Raw genomic sequence first — 18,938 nt, 5'->3', positions numbered from 1 at the left:
TAGTTCTGCACAATATATATATTCTCTATGTCACAGTTCTTCAACCGCCGGTCTGCGGACCGGTGCCGGTCTGCGGACCGGTGCCGGTCTGCGGACCGGTGCCGGTCTGCAAAAAAAATCTTGCCGGTCCGCGAAGGATTCAGGACTCCGCCACAGCAAAAGGTGCTGGCGTCAGCTGACGTGCAACTTCCTGTTGCCGTCGCTATGCCGGCACTCCTGCCTGCCACCACCGACTCCTGCCGCGTATGTCTCCACACCCCCGGAAAAGCAGCGGCAGGTCTGTGTGTTTTTAACTTCGGCACACAGCTGCCCCTAGGCAGTATTTTAGCGCAGTTTCATGAGGCAGCCTTGGGGCCTTTGGTAGGCCAGCCCACATCGCATCATCAAAGCGGGCCGGCCTACCAAAGGCCCCGAGGCTGCCTCATGAAACCGCGCTAAAATACAGCTTAGGGGCAGCTGTGTGCCGAAGTTAAAAGCATACAGATCTGCCGCTAGCCTACATAGAGGAAACATTTGCTGGAGAGGGAAGGAGGGAAGGGAGAAGGGGTACTCCTGGACAAGGGAGGGGAAGGGGCTACTGCTGACAGGGGAGAAGGGAAAGGGAAGGGACAAGAATTACTGTTGGATAAGGGGAGGAGGAAAGGGAGAAGGGGTACTCCTGGACAAGGGAGGGGAAGGGGCTACTGCTGACAGGGGAGAAGGGAAAGGGAAGGGATGAGAATTACTGTTGGATAAGGGGAGGAGGAAAGGGAGAAGGGGTACTCCTGGACAAGGGAGGGGAAGGGGCTACTGCTGACAGGGGAGAAGGGAAAGGGAAGGGACGAGAATTACTGTTGGATAAGGGGAGGAGGAAAGGGAGAAGGGGTACTCCTGGACAAGGGAGGGGAAGGGGGTACTGCTGACAGGGGAGAAGGGAAAGGGAAGGGACGAGAATTACTGTTGGATAACGGGAGGAGGAAAGCGAGAAGGGGTACTCCTGGACAAGGGAGGGGAAGGGGCTACTGCTGACAGGGGAGAAGGGAAAGGGAAGGGATGAGAATTACTGTTGGATAAGGGGAGGAGGAAAGGGAGAAGGGGTACTCCTGGACAAGGGAGGGGAAGGGGCTGCTGCTGACAGGGGAGAAGGGAAAGGGAAGGGACAAGAATTACTGTTGGATAAGGGGAGGAGGAAAGGGAGAAGGGGTACTCCTGGACAAGGGAGGGGAAGGGGCTGCTGCTGATAGGGGAGAAGGGAAAGGGAAGGGACAAGAATTACTGTTGGATAAGGGGAGGAGGAAAGGGAGAAGGGGTACTCCTGGACAAGGGAGGGGAAGGGGCTACTGCTGACAGGGGAGAAGGGAAAGGGAAGGGACGAGAATTACTGTTGGATAAGGGGAGGAGGAAAGGGAGAAGGGGTACTCCTGGACAAGGGAGGGGAAGGGGCTACTGCTGACAGGGGAGAAGGGAAAGGGAAGGGACGAGAATTACTGTTGGATAAGGGGAGGAGGAAAGGGAGAAGGGGTACTCCTGGACAAGGGAGGGGAAGGGGCTACTGCTGACAGGGGAGAAGGGAAAGGGAAGGGACGAGAATTACTGTTGGATAAGGGGAGGAGGAAAGGGAGAAGGGGTACTCCTGGACAAGGGAGGGGAAGGGGGTACTGCTGACAGGGGAGAAGGGAAAGGGAAGGGACGAGAATTACTGTTGGATAACGGGAGGAGGAAAGCGAGAAGGGGTACTCCTGGACAAGGGAGGGGAAGGGGCTACTGCTGACAGGGGAGAAGGGAAAGGGAAGGGATGAGAATTACTGTTGGATAAGGGGAGGAGGAAAGGGAGAAGGGGTACTCCTGGACAAGGGAGGGGAAGGGGCTGCTGCTGACAGGGGAGAAGGGAAAGGGAAGGGACAAGAATTACTGTTGGATAAGGGGAGGAGGAAAGGGAGAAGGGGTACTCCTGGACAAGGGAGGGGAAGGGGCTGCTGCTGATAGGGGAGAAGGGAAAGGGAAGGGACAAGAATTACTGTTGGATAAGGGGAGGAGGAAAGGGAGAAGGGGTACTCCTGGACAAGGGAGGGGAAGGGGCTACTGCTGACAGGGGAGAAGGGAAAGGGAAGGGACGAGAATTACTGTTGGATAAGGGGAGGAGGAAAGGGAGAAGGGGTACTCCTGGACAAGGGAGGGGAATGGGCTGCTGCTGACAGGGGAGAAGGGAAAGGGAAGGGACAAGAATTACTGTTGGATAAGGGGAGGAGGAAAGGGAGAAGGGGTACTCCTGGACAAGGGAGGGGAAGGGGCTGCTGCTGACAGGGGAGAAGGGAAAGGGAAGGGACAAGAATTACTGTTGGATAAGGGGAGGAGGAAAGGGAGAAGGGGTACTCCTGGACAAGGGAGGGGAAGAGGCTGCTGCTGACAGGGGAAAAGGGAAAGGGAAGGGACGAGAATTACTGTTGGATAAGGGGAGGAAGAAAGGGAGAAGGGGTACTCCTGGACAAGGGAGGGGAAGGGGATACTGCTGACAGGGGAGAAGGGAAAGGGAAGGGATGAGAATTACTGTTGGATAAGGGGAGGAGGTAAGGGAGAAGGGGTACTCCTGGACAAGGGAGGGGAACGGGATACTGCTGACAGGGGAGAAGGGGAAGGGAAGAGAGTTACTGTTGGATAAGGGGAGGATGAAAGGGAGAAGGTACTGCTGGACAGAGGAGGAGGAACATTGGAAGGAAACAGCTGGCAGGGAGATTAGAGGAGGGGAAGGAGTCAGGATGAAATGGAGAGATCAGATGAGGGAAAGGGGAGAGACAGAGGAATGACAAGGTAGAGAGAGATTGATGCTGGGAAGGGGGGGTCAGATGAAAAATAAGGAAAGAGGGACAAAGATGCTAGATCTGGTGTAGGAGAGAGGGGCATAAAAAGAACGCAGATACCATATGAGAGGGGGAGGGGGAGAGGTAGAGGGCATACAGTGGATGGAAGAGGCAGATGCTGGATTGAAGAGACAGAGGGCAGACGTGGATGGAAGAGAGTGAAAAGACGATGAAAGCAGAAACCAGAGACGATAAAAGGCAGAAAAAATTAATTTTATTTCTATCTTGTGATTAGAATATATCAGTTTTTTAAAATATGTATCCTGCTAGAGCTGATGTTAGACATAACTGGGGAGTGAAAAGCCCAGGCAGTGCATTTTTAGCTTCCAGCTGGCTTAGGGCTCTCTCTGACCAGGAGGCAATTGCCCTAGTTGCATTCCCCCTAACACCATTCCTGCCATGTGTGACTGCAGTATTCTGTTAGCATGATATTTGTGTAGCATTCTGTAATAATTTGGCTTATTCAGTTTTCTTGATAGTAGAGGGGATATATGTGAAGGGGAGGGGAGACGGGGGTTTTGTTGAACCTTGCCCTGTATTATTTATATTTATAAAATGACAATTGTACAGAATATTGTTTCTTTTTATACTTTAATAAAGTATGTTCAATATAAAATCATAACTATTTGAGGCTTGTGCGGATGGGATCAGATGGTTAACGGGACCGAGCTCGCGGGGAGAGTGCGGCAATGGGGTTTTAAAAAATTTCAGTCTTATTTGTTTGCCGGTCCACGAAATAATTATTTTATTTCTGCCGGTCCATAGGTGTAAAAAGGTTGAAGAACACTGCTCTATGTAATCACTTCTGGCTGTGCTTGTCATTTGATTTTACTTCCTAATGAATCTTCTGTGAGGGTATTGAACCTGAGACCTGGCGGATTGTAAGGCCGCCTCAACATTACCCCTCCAAACCTTACATTTGGGGGCTAAACCTTACATTTTGGGGGCTTGTCTTGGTTCTACCTGAAGATTTTCATTTGGGTAAGTAGAATTCAATTTTTTCTTGTATGCAGTAGGTAAGATTTTTTTTTTTTTCTTGTGTGCAATAGGTAGGATTATTGGCTGCATAAGACAAGGTAAGAAATGGTATTTTATATTCAAAAGTCCTTGTGCAGTTTTGATTGATGATTGAATATTGATAGAGTGAGATACTGGTGAAAAGGTCCAGTAATATTGTGGGGTTTATATTTGGTGAGATTTTACTTATCAATAGACTTTGTATTTTTTTTGTTTCATAGACAGAGTGAGATAGAAATCGAAAGACCTTCTGGAACCCTTAAATTGTTTAAGACTGGATAACACAGTTGTGAAAAGTTCCAATAATATTTTGGGTTTTATATTTGGTGAGATTTTACTATCAAAAGTCTTTGTGGTTTTACCTGTGCCAGTTTGCATTTTATGATTTGCTATTATAGGCTTGCTAGAGTGTGTTGCATGTAAGACAATTTGAGCTGCTCTGAAGAAAAGCATGGTCCAAAGTTAAAACAGTCACTCAATTAAGACACACCATATCTGTACTAATAACTTTTACTTTTTAACTTGGTGCTTTTAATTCTATTTCTTGTCAGTCTCTGCCCTGGTGAAGGCCCAGTGCAGACTGGACTGGAACTGGCAGCTGGCATCTCTGTTCTTCTAACAAACTTCTTATATTTTTTCCTGCTAAACTTCTGCCTATAAATTTCAGGTAGTAACCTTTGCATTTAAAATGTGGGCAAGTGTGGGCATAAGTGTATTGTTTACGCTTTACTTAATTTTTATACCTATTACTAAAGTCTCCCTCCTTCATAAGTGGGAGCATTTCAATCTCAAAGGTTACACACAGACAGGGACATTTAGAAGGCCATATAAATATATGAGCAAAGCCCACAAACCAAGGCAGACTTCTGCAACCTCAAATATGGATGCTTTGGATTTTCAAGAACTCACAGATAATGTACAGAAATATTTTGACAGGAAGGGTGGCCCATATGAGGGTAATTTTCCAAAACACACATGGTACTTTTTTCAGAAACAAATAGTTAATCATTCTCAGGAGTTTAGAAAGAAAACAAATAAACAAAAGTGCCTTTTCATTCAAGGTCTATGTAGGGGAATTATTAGTATCAGACAAGAAGGGGGGGTCACGTGATGCTTCCTGCCTGAGCGGTCGCACGCCGGAGAGCTCCTGCCTCACCCCTACTAAAACCGGTCAAAATACCGACTCCTTCGTGTCCCCGCGGCAGAAACGAGCGGACGGGACAGGGACTGACACCCCGCTCTTCTATTTTTTATTTTTTGAGCTTCGGGAGTGACTGCGGAGGCGGGGGGGTCCAGTGGGGCTGTCTGCCTGGACGACCGCGTGGCGGTGAACTTCGACCGCATCCCCGCTGGCCTCGGCGCTCCTGCTGAAGATTTTAAGTCCCCTCGGCAGAAACGAGCAGGCGGGACGGGGACTGTCACACCGTCTCTCTCTATCCCTGTTCCTTGGGGGCGACTGCGGCGACGGGAGGGTCACGCGGTGCTGCCTGCCTGGAAGGCCGCGTGGCAGATAATTCCGGCCTCACCCCCGCTCAACCCGGCCTACATATTAACTATATCAAGTCCCCACGGCAGAAACGAGCAGGTAGGAAGGGGATCTCTACCCTGTTGTTTGCTCATCATCGGGGGAGACAGCAGAGGCGGGGGGGGGCCACGTGGTGCTGCCTGCCTGGGTGGTCGCGTGCCGGAGAGCTCTTACCATACCCCCGCTGAAAGTGACGGGCACTACAGGCCTTTCAGCGTCCCCAAGGCGGAACCGAGCAGGCGGGCCGGGGACTTCCAGACCGCTTTTCCCTTCCTGGTCCTCGGGAGCGACTGTTGCGGCACGGGGCATGCCCATAAAAACGGCGAGAGGCGCCCGGGATAAATCCTCTCTTACCCCCTCCAAGATGGCGGCGGAGCAGGCCACGTTCACTATCCCCGCTGGCGACTGGATCACAGACATCACGCGGTCGGTCACGGCGGCGCTGGCAGACAAACTGAATAAAATTCAATCAGCGGTGGATGAAATGCACGAGAAATTCGATTCACACAGTCAGCGCCTAACAGAGGTAGAGCAGCGCGTGTCCGACCAGGAGGACACGTGTGTGACGCTGACGGCCCAGGTGGAAGAACTCACACGGACGTCCCGGGAGTTGCAGGCGGCCCTAGAGGAGCAGGAGAACAGGAGCCGACGGAACAACCTGCGGCTGGTCGGGCTCCCGGAGACGGTGAGTGACCAGGATCTCTACATGATTTTCAGCAAATGGCTCCCTGAGACCTTGAATCTGTCGGGGGGAGCGGAGGCCTTCGCCTGCGAACGGGCGCACCGCATCGGAAACCGACCTCTGGAGGGGGGTAGGGCGAGGACCGCCATAGCCCGCTACTCTAACTGGAGAGAAAAAGAACTCATACTCCGGGCCTTCCGAAAGGCGGGCACCTTGGATTACAACGGATCCCGAGTGCTCATATTCAATGATTACTCTGTGCGGGTGGCGGCCCAACGCAAGCTTATGGCGCCCTCCTGCACTGACCTCCACAACAGGGGAGTTAAGTTCGCGCTGGTCTATCCGGCGAAGCTCCGAGTCTGGCATGAGGGCAAAACTTTCACCTTTAACAGTGGAGAGGAGGCCAGGGCGTTTCTGGCAACTTTACCTGCCTAATGTTACCCTAAACCGGAAGTGGCTGCTTTGCGGCTCCCCTGCTGATGCGGCTCAGTACTCCTGGGAGCTGTGTTGGAGTCCTTTTGAATTTATCCCCTGCGCGTTCAGCGGAACCGAGTGACCAAGCCGCTATTGCGGTGGTGGAGCTTCTTTCCTCGACTTGGATATGATTCCTGAATCCGGGCGGCTGGAGTGACCTGAGTGATACGCGCTTGGCATTGAAGGGCAGCGGAGCTTACGCCTTTCCAGTGGACTCCTGTATCTCCGCCGGCTACCCTAACCCTTGACTGACTCTCCTTGATCTTGGTGCGGGCCGTCCTGGCTGGAGGGGATTCCTTTCAAAGTGGCATGCGGCAGCTCTGGAGCACTTTCTTGGACTACTTGGTATCACCTATTCACTGTTCACTGTTTGTGTTTAACTTCCTGTTTTTGCATTAAATGCGGGGACTATATGTTAGGGGTATTGTTCAGTGGGTGGGGGGGGGGAGGGCTTCGGGCAGGTTGGGGGAACTGTATGGGTTTGTATGCTGATGGGATGGGATCAGCCTGGGGGGCAAGACTGGGGGGGGGAGGGTGGAGGGAGAGGTCAGGGGGGGGGAGTGAATGGGAGCGTGTGGTTGTGTACGGGATGAGTGAGCAGGGGGGAAGGGTGGGGGTCTGGGGGGTGGATCTGGAGGGCACAGAGATACCAGGGACAGCGAAGCTTAGCTGGGAGGCTTCGCCTGGGCCCACTTATTCTTTTTGTATTGGACGAATGCGTATTTGGCTGGTGGAAAATGGATGAGTTCACACTCTCTGGGAGGGGTGTTTCCTTCTGGATTACTGTGCTGCATAGAGCTACTCTCTCACTGTTATGGCTGATTTACGAGTTGTAACCTTTAATGTCGATGGCATCAGGTCCCCGGTAAAGAGATCCCGTATTCTTACCAGCTTGCGACATTTGAATGCGGAAGTAGCGTTCCTGCAAGAAACCCACCTCACTCAGATCGAACACTCTAAGTTGCGAAGAAATTGGGTTGGGGATGTTTATTCCTCCTCCTCCGGGGGCAGGAAACGCGGGGTGGCGATACTGTTGCACAAGAGACTACCTTTTACCTTGCATAAACAATTGACTGATCGGGAGGGGAGATATGTACTTGTGCTGGGGGAACTTTGGGGATTAAAACTGTTACTCTGTAATTTGTACGCCCCCAACTCTTACTGTCATAAATTTTTCTCCTCTGTTCTCTCCCTAATTTCGGCTTACCCGGATTATCAGGTGGTTCTGGGGGGGGACATGAATATCACTGCAGACCCGGGGGTGGATTGCAGACCTCCCAGGAGCAGTCTGAGAGATCATGATAATAAGGGGGTGGGCTTCCTGATGCAGCATTTAGGTCTGGTGGATGTATGGCGGACACTACACCCATATGACTCGGAGTTTACTTTCTACTCTCATGTACATAAGGTCTATGCCCGCTTGGATTATATACTACTAGACCAACGGCTGTTCTCTAGGGCTACTAGATCGGAGATAGTGGATTCCACGATCTCGGACCATGCTACTGTGGACCTCACACTGACACTGGCAGCTGGCAGGAAGGCCTCCTCTTGGAAAATGGCATTACACCTGTACCAAGACCGGGAATTCCGGACGTATCTACGGGCACGATGGGCGGATTACCAGGCTACAAATGACACCCCGGATATTGGACCAATATCTTACTGGTATGCTTCCAAGGCAGTCCTGAGGGGGCATGTGATCGCATACACTGCGGCTAAACGCAAAGCCCGGGGCGCTGAGCTTCTTTCGCTCACGAGACAACTGCATGGTTTTCGCAGGGCCCATATCTCCTCTCTCTCGGATAAGGAGCGACAGGAATACAGGACTATTCGAGACCGTATTGAGACTCTGCTTCATCAAAGAGCGGAGCAGACCCTTGCGTTCCAACGGTATAACCTGCATAGATGGGGAGGGAAGACGGGGAGACTTTTGGCGAACCTAGTGAGACCTTATAAGAAACGTCAAATCATTACGGCGATCCGCGATGCTGGGGGCACTCGACATGACGGGGAGAGACAAATTGCGGAGCAATTTGTTAAGTACTATGAAACCCTATACGGTAAGAGACCGCTAGATGAGATGGCCCTTCAGGATTTTTTCAGGGGGTTATCCCTACCTCGCCTGGAGGAGGATCAGGCTGCATCCTTGAGCCTGCCGATCACCGAGGCTGAACTCCGTGCCACTATTCGGTCCCTTAAATTGGCAAAGGCGCCTGGCCCGGATGGGTTTGGGCCCGAATACTACCGCATTCTAGAAGATCTGGTGGCGAAGCCCCTGAGTGCAATGTATAACGAAGTGGCAGCATCAGGGGGCTCCTTTCCGGATAACATGGCTCACATAGTTCTACTCCCTAAGCCGGGCAAGAACCCGGATCTGGTGGGGTCGTTCCGCCCAATCTCCCTACTAGATCAGGATATTAAGCTTCTGGCTGCGACTTTGGCGAGACGTTTGAATGGCCTTCTTCCCGATCTCATTCACCCAGATCAGGTTGGGTTTGTGCCGGGTCGATACGCCTCTATGAACTTAATGAAGGTCTTGGGAGCGATTCATGACAGAGTAGGCGGGGGGGGTCAAGAGGCGGTGGCGGGACTGGATATGGAGAAAGCATTCGATAGCATCTCTTGGGATTATCTCTTTTGGGTCTTACGTCGGGGCGGATTTCAGGGTGACTTTCTGGCCTGGGCTTCTGCCCTATATCACAACCCCAGGGCGCGCCTACTGGTCAATGGGGGTTTGACGGAAGATTTCGGTCTGCAGAGAGGAACTAGACAGGGGTGCCCGCTCTCACCGCTCCTCTTCCTCCTGGCTATTGAACCCCTGGCGGCGAAAATCCGGCAGGATATGACAATTCAGGGAGTTGTGGTACGGGGACAGGAATGCAAAATCAGCCTGTTTGCTGATGACATCTTACTCTACCTGGACCAGGTTTCCGTGCATTTGCCCAGAGCTCTGGAGGTGATCCGAGCCTTTGGAGCACTGTCGGGCTTACAAGTTAATTGTAGTAAATCGGAACTTCTGCTACTGGCTGGGGGTCGGGCGGAGACCTGGCATGCGGGGTTGCCTATCGCACCCACGACTAAACCAATGAGATACCTCGGCATATACCTCAGCACTGATCTTCCCACGCTTTACAACGCAAATATCCGCCGGCCCCTTGAGGCCATCGCAAAACTGTGCCAAGCTTGGCAGGACCTGCCGCTGGGGATTCTGGGTCGGGTGGCCTTAGTGAAAATGAGTCTGGTACCGAAGCTCTTGTATCCCTTGCAGGCCATGCCACTTTGGCTCACCAGGAGGGACGAACTTGTCTTTAAATCTACTATCTCTCGATTTATTTGGAGGTCTCGCACTCCTCGGATAGCGATGTCCAAGCTTATCTTGGATAAATCACTGGGGGGACTTAATGTCCCGGATATTCGGCTTTATAATGTTGCCTCCCTCCTCCGTTGGATTCACGAAGGCTATAGTGAGTGCCCCCGCTACTCCCCTCGAGGATGGTTGGCGAGCTGGAGTGCCCCCTTTCAATTTATGAACCTCATACATCGACATGATGATCCTGGGAGGCGCTATACGGTTTGTTCTCGTTTTCTGCGCCCGTTCAGACTGGCTTGGCGTTGGTGGAGGCGACGACAGCAACTACCACCGGACATATCCCCTTTTGTGCGCCTGGAGGGCAACCCCAGGTTCCCACCAGGCAGGGGACGATCTGTATTTCAGCATTGGTCGGCCCGGGGTTGTAGGTTGATGGAAAACGTACTTGACCTGTCTCCGTCTGGATTTCCCTCTTTCCAGCAGGTCCGGGACGCGTGGGGCCTTCCCTCGAGCTATATGTTTTCTTATTTTCAGGTTCGTCACTACTGGGAGACGGAACGTAGGGGAGTGGTGGGGGCCTGGGTCAGGGGCCCTCTGGATATCTTGTTCTCGGCCACCCAGCCCGTGCTAAATTCCCTGGCGCGCTGGTATCGCGTCCTTAAGTTGTCTCTTGCCCCGTCGGTACTTACACCGGTGCGTACATCCTGGGAACGAGACCTGGGGCAGGATATTTCTGAATCACAGTTCACTGCATGCTTTACAACACTATATTCCCACACTAAATCAGCAGATTTCCAGGAACTCCAATATAAGATCCTTCATAGGGCATACTTTACGGCGCAGAGGGGAGCGCGAATGGGAATATGGGAGAGTGGTCTTTGTATTAAATGCAAGAGCAGTGCCGGAACATATATACATTCCTTTTTGGAGTGCCCACGCCTGGATGTGTGGAGGGAAGCCCTCCCCTTGTTGGAACTAGTGGTGCAGCGCACTGTGGAATGGGACTATGGGTTCATTCTCCTGGGTCTGCAGACGTCCCTCCAGGACCAGGGTTTCACCACACCCCAATGCAGGTTTCTCTATAATGCTATTTTAGTAGTAAAGAAACTGATCTTGACATACTGGATGTCTGAGGAGCCCCCTCCGCTGCCGCATTGGCGGTGCCGGCTTCGAGAGGTAGCTATGTTTGAAATTCGATCCCAAGCGAGAACAACGAGCGTGCTTAAGCAACATTACGCTGGATTATGGGCGAGACTGCGGGACCTGGTGCCGTCGACCGCACGAGAGGGGGACCAGGGGCTTTCTTAGCAGGGAACTGATTTTCCGTTTCTTGGCCGGCCCTCGGGGGTTTGCCTCCTTTAACTGACTCTATATAGCCTTCTTTTTCTTTCTCTTTTTATACTTTAGTGCCCTGGGATGGGGGGGAGGGGAGGGGGGGAGGGAGCTTCCTGGGATATGAGTGACTGGTTTGTATGAATGGATGATGATGAGTGCGCTTGATGATCTGAGTGTTGTGTGGGTTTTTTGGGGGTTCTTTTTTGGAAAAAGGCGGGAGAACACTGCTCCAGACGGGTGACATTCCTTTTCGAATGTTCCTCTCAGCTTACGCCCGCCATGCTCTTTTTGTCTTGCTCTGTTTTTGTCTCTCACATGCATGGGGGGGTACCCTGGGGGACGTATTGCTATTGTTGATGCCTGTTCTGAGTGTTGGACTGTTATTTGTCTTTTCAAATGGTTACTGCTGCGCCCTGCTGGGCGGTGTATTCTCTCTCGCTGTCAATAAACATATGTTTAAAAAAAAAAAGTATCAGACAAGAAAATACTGACTTGAACACTCAGTGCCATCAGTTGTCCAAAGACTTCGATGAGGCACAAATTATACATGCTATGAACCCAAATTGTTCAAGCTACAAATTCCTTTTTCACTGTAAATGAACAATTAGAAGAGGCTAAGGCAGAATTAAAGTATTTAAAGTCAAAATGTGCCTCACAGGGACAGGTTAATGCTGTCTCCCCAAAGACTTTGCCTTTTCCTCACAGACTGTGCCACCTTCACCATATAATCCATGTAGTCAATTTATTGAGAAACAAAACACAATTTTTGTAGCAGGCCAGAGAAAAGGTAAACTAGCTGCAGACGCAGAACAGGAGAAACAGACAAACAAAGGTGAGAAAAATTCATTACCATGCCAGATCAATACCAACAGTGCTCCTATAAATGACACAGCACCAGTAACAGTAGTGCTGCAGGGACATATGAAAGACAGTGACCTTGAAAGAGTAGTGGAGAAAATGGGCCCTATGCCCTTACAACTACCCTCTTTCGCCTTCCATTCAACCAGTTCATGACCCAGCCTGTCACTTTGAGACCTATCTTGAGGACACTCAGTTTATTTATTAGATGTCTGTCAAAGGCTTTGCTAAAATCTAAATACACAACATCTAGTGCACTCTCTCTATCCAATTCTCTGGTCATTCAGTCAAAGAAATAGATCAGATTTGTCTGACAAGACCTACCTCTAGTGAATCCACAGGATTCCAGAAACTTGACCATTCTCTGTTTTAAAAGTGTTTACATTAATTTGCTTACCACAGAAGTCAGATTTACCGGCCTGTAATTCCCTGCTTCTTCTTACTTCCACTTTTGTGGACAAGGACCACATCCACCCTTCTCCAGTCCTCTGGTACCACTCCCGACTCTAGAGACTCATTGAAAAGGTCAGTCAGGGAGCCACTAGAACTTCCCTAAGTTCCTTCAGCACCCTCAGATGTACACCCATCCAGCCCCATCACTTTGTCTACCTTTATTTTAGCTAGCTCCTCACAAACACAACCCTCTGAAAATCGATCAGGGTCTACCACTCCTCCATCCCTATTCACATTTGTCTTCAGCGGTCTCGCTCCTGGCACTTCAGCCAAGAACGCAGAACAAAAATATTTGTTAAGCAATTCGGCCTTTTCTTTATCAGCTTCTACATATTTCTCCCCTTCGCCTTTGATCTCACAATGCCACTTTTGCACTTCTTCCTGTCACTAATATATTTTTTTTAATTGTCTTCCCGATTTACCATGTCAGCTATTTTTTCTTCCATTTGCATCTTTGCTTTCCTGACTACACAACCAGCCTCTAACTTTTCCAGATATTTTTGCCTGTCTTCCTCTTTCTGTGATCTTTTGTAGTTTATGAAAGCTAACCTCTTATTCCTGACCTTCTCAATTACTACTTTTGAGAACTAAAACAGCCTTCTTTTCCTCTTACTTTTACTTACTTGCCTCACCCAAAAATTTGTTGCTCTTACAATTACTGCATTTCCACTCCTTCCAGATGTTCCCATCCAGACAATTCCTTGATGTAATCCTCCAGTCGAACAAAATTAGATTTTAAAAAATCTAGAACCTTTGCTTTTGAATGAGCTCTCTATACCCATCTTAATATTAAACCATACCATGCAGTGATCACTGGTTGCTAGATGATCACCCACTGTAACATCAGAAACAATTTCCCAGTTTGTAAACACTAAGTCCAGTATGACCCTTTCCCGCTTGGGTTCCATTACCACTGCTGGAATAGTTCTCCTTGGAGAGAATCCAGGATCTCCCCACTGAGTGAAAAAATATTTTCTTTGGTTTGCTTTAAATCTACTACATAGTAGTTTCATCACATGCCCCCTAGTCTTAGTATATTTGGAAACAGTAAACAAGCGACTCACATTTATTCATTCCACTCTACTTATATTTTATAGACCTCTATTATATCTCCACCTATGGCCTGGTTGCCCTGAGTAGGCCTGCTCATACTATGGGATGCTAAGCAGGGTCAGGCCTGGCTAGAACTGGATGAGAAACTGCCTGAGAATGCCAGGTGCTGTGGGCTGAGGGGCCCTATGTTGGTCAGAAGCAACATAGTGGAGCCGCACACTGCATGGGAGAAGGCAATGGCAAACCATTCCTGTACTCTGTCATGAAACATCACAGGGTGGATTCTTCACTGCATGTTGCCATGAGTTGGTGACCAACTCAGTGGCATGATCCATCCATCCCTTATATCTCTATCATATCAGTACTGAATATTGCCCATTTTCATAGCTGGTTAACTATATTAGCTGCTAACTTCTAGAGACTTAATAGAAATGCATAGTGCGAGCAGACTTGCATGTGGCTACTCTGACAGAATACTGCTGACTCAAAAGAATTCCGCGAGGTTTAAGAATGAGGACAGCACCTAGACTCTTCCTCGGCAATACAACTTTTCTAGAAAAGTGGAACGCGGTACTTAACAAGTGCTCCCTAGATTTAATGCTTCTAGTTACTGAGACCACAAAAACAGAATTGCAAACATAATAGTGAATATCAACAAGCAAAAGATGTCTTAAAAACTAGTGGAAATTTGGATGAGTATAATCAGAAGTTATTAGAATTCAATCACAAAATAGAAGCATTTAGGGAAGATTTAAGAAAAACCAAGATTAAAAAATTGCGCCGAGACGAGCAGGATTACACAAAGGGATTTGTTTATTCATGGATGGATAAATCAAGCAACAATAAACACAGGAAATGACCCACATATACACAAACCTCTTCTGATACCTCTGATGATGATAAAAAAATCATCCACTGTTTCTAAACAAGGCTGATCTGTCCATTTTCAGGGGGGATCCCTACCAAACGTCCAAAGGCCGGCCAGAACAAAAACAACCAGGATACAACCATAGCATCCAATGTGTTCAACCTTTCTCATAGGACTTTAACTGCAGTAGAATTATCGGTATTGAATAAAGGCTTGTCTTTTATGCCAACTAGCTTATACCATTCATTTGACACTAGGATCGCAATGTTTAAATTTATTAGGAAATGCAAACTAAAACATTTTTTTCATCAAAAAGGGGAGTCTGGGGAACAATCATCTCCATGCGATAATGCATTGAGGATTAAATCGACATGGTGCCCCCCTGGGACCATGGACCCTCATATTCAATCATTTGAAAACTTAGTATTAAAAGACATTGCCACTTTAGAAAACAACCCTTTCAGAGCACAGTTCAATATATCACGGGCACAGCAGAAAGCACTCCAATCCCTTATTACAGATAACAGTATCATTATCCGACCAGCAGGAAAAGGGGGAAGGGTAGTGCTTCAAGATGTTGACCAATATGTAGCAGAGGCTAGCTACTTGGCAGTTATCCGATCAATGCTATTATACACTTTTGCAGGAAGATCCCACACAACATATTCAGGATGTAATCTCACATCTTTTAGTACAAGCGTTTGAATCAGGAACAATTACAGATAGGGAATTTAAATTCTTATTGTTATCTATTTTGTTCCAAAAATTCATAAATCTCTTGAAAACCCTCCAGGTAGACCTATTGTCTCTGGAATAGGGTCAGTATTGGAACCATTATCCACTATATTGGACACATATCTCAGGGATAGAATTCCTCTAGCCCCCTCATACATATTGGATTCAGCAAATATGATAAATATTCTAGCAAAATATCACAATGTACCTTCACAAGCTACACTTATTACCTTAGATATCGTGGCACTATACACTAATGTACCACAAGTGAAAGCCATAGCGGTCATAACTGAGGAGTTACGGCAGTGGCGTACCTAGCATATGTGACACCCGGGGCCCATCATTTTTTGGCAAGGCATTATTTCTATGCCATAGCCTCACCATTAACTCAATCCTGAAATAAAGGGAGGTTTTATGTGCCACCTTCCATTTTCTTTCCCAATCATATCGCTCAAGCTCAAGATTACTATTCCAGGCTGCAATCAAGTCCCATGGCATCTCTGTCTCACATACTACCTCTAACATACTCCTGTACAACTTGATATGTGACTGGGCTTTGCCTTGATCATAGGTCAACTTAAGATCAATCATATTAAGCTCCTTCAAGATCAGGCTGCATTTACTATGTTTCTGCATTTCTTCCTTTATGTTTGTCACATAAACGTATTCATTGTTTACTTACCCTTTGCATTTTCTTCTTCATTGTGCTCAAAACCAAATACTTCTTCTATTTTGTGAAAAGATTCTTCATCTCTCTTATCAACATCATGAGCTGCCTTTTCTGCTGTTGTGTACAGTAGGGTATCTGAAGATGGCATTGTCTTCATAAAAGTAAAAGATGGATTTCTATACTCTGTTTCTATTACGTCATCTGATGCTATTTGATTTTGCACTCTTGCTTCATGTAATGTACTTTCTTGATAATTTACATTCTGATCCATTTTGCAGGACATTGACAATTCATTGGTAAAAGTTGAATTATCTAAAGATTAAATGTACATTCATGATTAATAAAATGTTATGATTAATGTAAAATGTACAAGGTTATATTTTCAAAAGATTAAAAGTTATGCACATCAATTTATTATTAATTTGGAGGGAAATTTTATAACAGGTCACAAAGGGGTCTATTTTATTAAGACATACAGGACCTGATTTTATAAAAAAGACACCTACAGTTAGGCACCTAGATCGGAGCACCTAGCTAATCTAGGCGCCTAAATTAATTTTAATTGGTTCAATTGGCATTGTTAATTGATCAGCGCCATTAAAAACCAATTAAAATCTAATTTTTGGGAAGGTGCCTAACTCAGAAGGCACCATGTCGGTGGCTACACTGAGGTGCCTATCCAAAAAGTAGGCGTGGTTAGGGAGCAGAGTTTGGGTGTGGAATGATTTGGTTGCCAGTAGGCACTTACCTTAGGCACCAGTATTTTAGGTCAAGAAAACCCTGGCCTAATAGCTGCAGATGCCTAGCAGCGCCTAACTTGATTTAGGCATCAGTAGGGGCAATTCTATAAATGGCGCCTAACTTTGAATGACATTCGGTATTGCCATTGTCATAAGTGCTGTTTATGAAATCAGGCCCAAAGTGCCTTATGTGTGTTTATAAAATACCAAGAGTAAATCAGCAGAAATTATGGCTAGATTGAAGTCGCAAATACTTACATTGCCTTTCAAGCTGGTGTTAATGTAAGCCTGTAAAATCAGCACAATTATGCATACTTTGTGACTCAGCCCACAGTCTGCTCAAATTCTGTTTAAGAACATGTATACAAAAGTGTTACATAAGAGTACGTGCTTTCATATGCATAAGCCCTGAGGCAATTTTAAAACATAGGTTTGTGATTTGCTTTTGAAGTTATAACTGTAAAAGTACAATTAACTACAAAAAAAAGAAAAAAAAAACCCTAAATATTATGGTTAAAAGTGGAGGATAGAACAATGAGGAGGCTAGCTACGATATACTTGGACGCAAATGAAATATTATGTTCAAGTGTAGCCACTGTTATCTTATTCCATCTAAATGAGTTTTGAATGAATTCCTTATGAAGATTTGTCTACAAATATAATTATGAGGGGATCTTTTGGGGAGAAGAATTGCTGATAATAATAACCTAATAAATATATCAATGTGAAGTTTTGCTTTCTGCTTCTTGTATACCGGATTGTGGAATTGCTTTACTTTAAGGATAATAAATATTTCAAATATCTTCTATAATCACAGCTCTAAGTGATAGTAATATTACTATTGATTTAAATTGTGAAAACCTCAGACCCTGAACCCGTGACTAGTGATAACACCAAACTGGGGTTCATTGGGGGACCATCATCGTTTTCACTGTCCCCTATACCATCCAAAAATCAATGTAAATAAGTCAAATGATTAGAAAAATAAACTAAAATAAAATAAAACTTTTAAACAAAAACTTATCTGAACTGGATGGTATCCACTCCTTAATGATCCTCAGCGGTGAATAAATTAACTGGTGCAAATGGTGAGTTAAAAACGACCACTCATTACTCCTCCATAATGTTGTCCCTGTCCCCCCGACTCGAGTTTCGAGGATTGTCTTCTTCAGGGAAGGACTCTGTTATAGGCACTGCATTTCAGCTTGGAACCGATTTTTCTAATCATTTGACATATTTACATTGATTTTTGGATGGTATAGGGGACAGTGAAAACGATGATGGTCCCCCAATGAACCCCAGTTTGGTGTTATCACTAGTCACGGGTTCAGGGTCTGAGGTTTTCACAATTTAAATCAATAGTAATATTACTATCACTTAGAGCTGTGATTATAGAAGATATTTGGCTATTTGAGTATCACAGAGTTATAATTTACATCTCTCCACATTAAAGTGACTAATAAATATTTCAGCCATTTTATATAGTGATTGTCAATTTCCCACTCAGCATGTCATCTCTAGGGTTGCAGGGCAAGGGCAGGAAAACACTATTATGCAAATACAGTAATGGAGCTAAGAAGATGAAGACTGTTGTGCTTCTGAGATTTGAGCATACAGACAATAGAGCAGCTCTCATTGGCTCACTGCTGTTCAGCAATCTGCGAGTTCTGAAAGAAGTACTCCAGGGAATGGGAAGACAGGAATTGTCCCAGAGAACAGAGATGTGCTTGGGCTTTCAGAAGGTGGAGCAGGGAAGTGATGCTTGTGGTGAAGTGGGAATCACAAACTGAGGCATGAGCCTAGCCTGCAGAGAAAGGATCCTGGCATCATCGCTAATGCATGTGCTGGCACACTGTTGTCCAATGGCAGCCCAGCCTGAACATGGTAGCATGATATACAGTCTGTTGACTCTGGAGAGATTGACTTGTTGGTCACTGAAGTTCCTCAACTGTTGGGATTAAAGGACAGTAAGAAACAAGTTGTAGTTTGGAAAGGTGCAGTTTAATGCAGGCCACAAGCCAAAGTAGGTTTACAGTCTATGTGGTCTGGAGAAGTTCAAGTACCTTGATAGAGTGGCTGAGATGAATATTGGAGGCTATCTATAGAAGAAAGTCGAGATGAGTGAGAAGAACTCTATCTTGAGAAATGTTGTGTAAAGTGGATTATGAGAGATCAGATTTCACAGAATTGGTGCACAGAAGGGATTCAAAGGGAGAAGACTTCTGTCTAAGTAGTGTGCTGTAGAGATGAATTCAGAAGTTCTTCAAATGGGGACTTCAACTTGTGAAGAAGATTATCTGTAGGACTGAAACAACTGGAGGAGGCTGGATTGGAGGCTTTGACATCATGAGACCCTTCATGTAGTGAGAAAGCAAGAC

At 46.9% G+C, this 18,938-nt stretch overlaps 1 protein-coding gene across 1 annotated transcript in view; it reads right to left on the bottom strand.

Moving 5' to 3' along the window:
* Positions 1-18,938, bottom strand: part of LOC117362914 (multidrug resistance-associated protein 5-like) — a 324,462-nt gene that overhangs the window by 116,926 nt on the left and 188,598 nt on the right. The window contains 2 exon segments of the mRNA XM_033950006.1: positions 6,368-6,444; positions 15,833-16,132. Of these exon segments, the coding sequence (XP_033805897.1) occupies positions 6,368-6,444; positions 15,833-16,132 (377 nt within the window).

Source organism: Geotrypetes seraphini, chromosome 6 (genome assembly GCF_902459505.1).
Source record: "Geotrypetes seraphini chromosome 6, aGeoSer1.1, whole genome shotgun sequence".
NCBI classification, from domain to species: domain Eukaryota; kingdom Metazoa; phylum Chordata; class Amphibia; order Gymnophiona; family Dermophiidae; genus Geotrypetes; species Geotrypetes seraphini.
The sequence above is the reverse complement of the archived record's forward strand: the minus strand, read 5'-3'. Positions and strand labels throughout refer to the sequence as shown.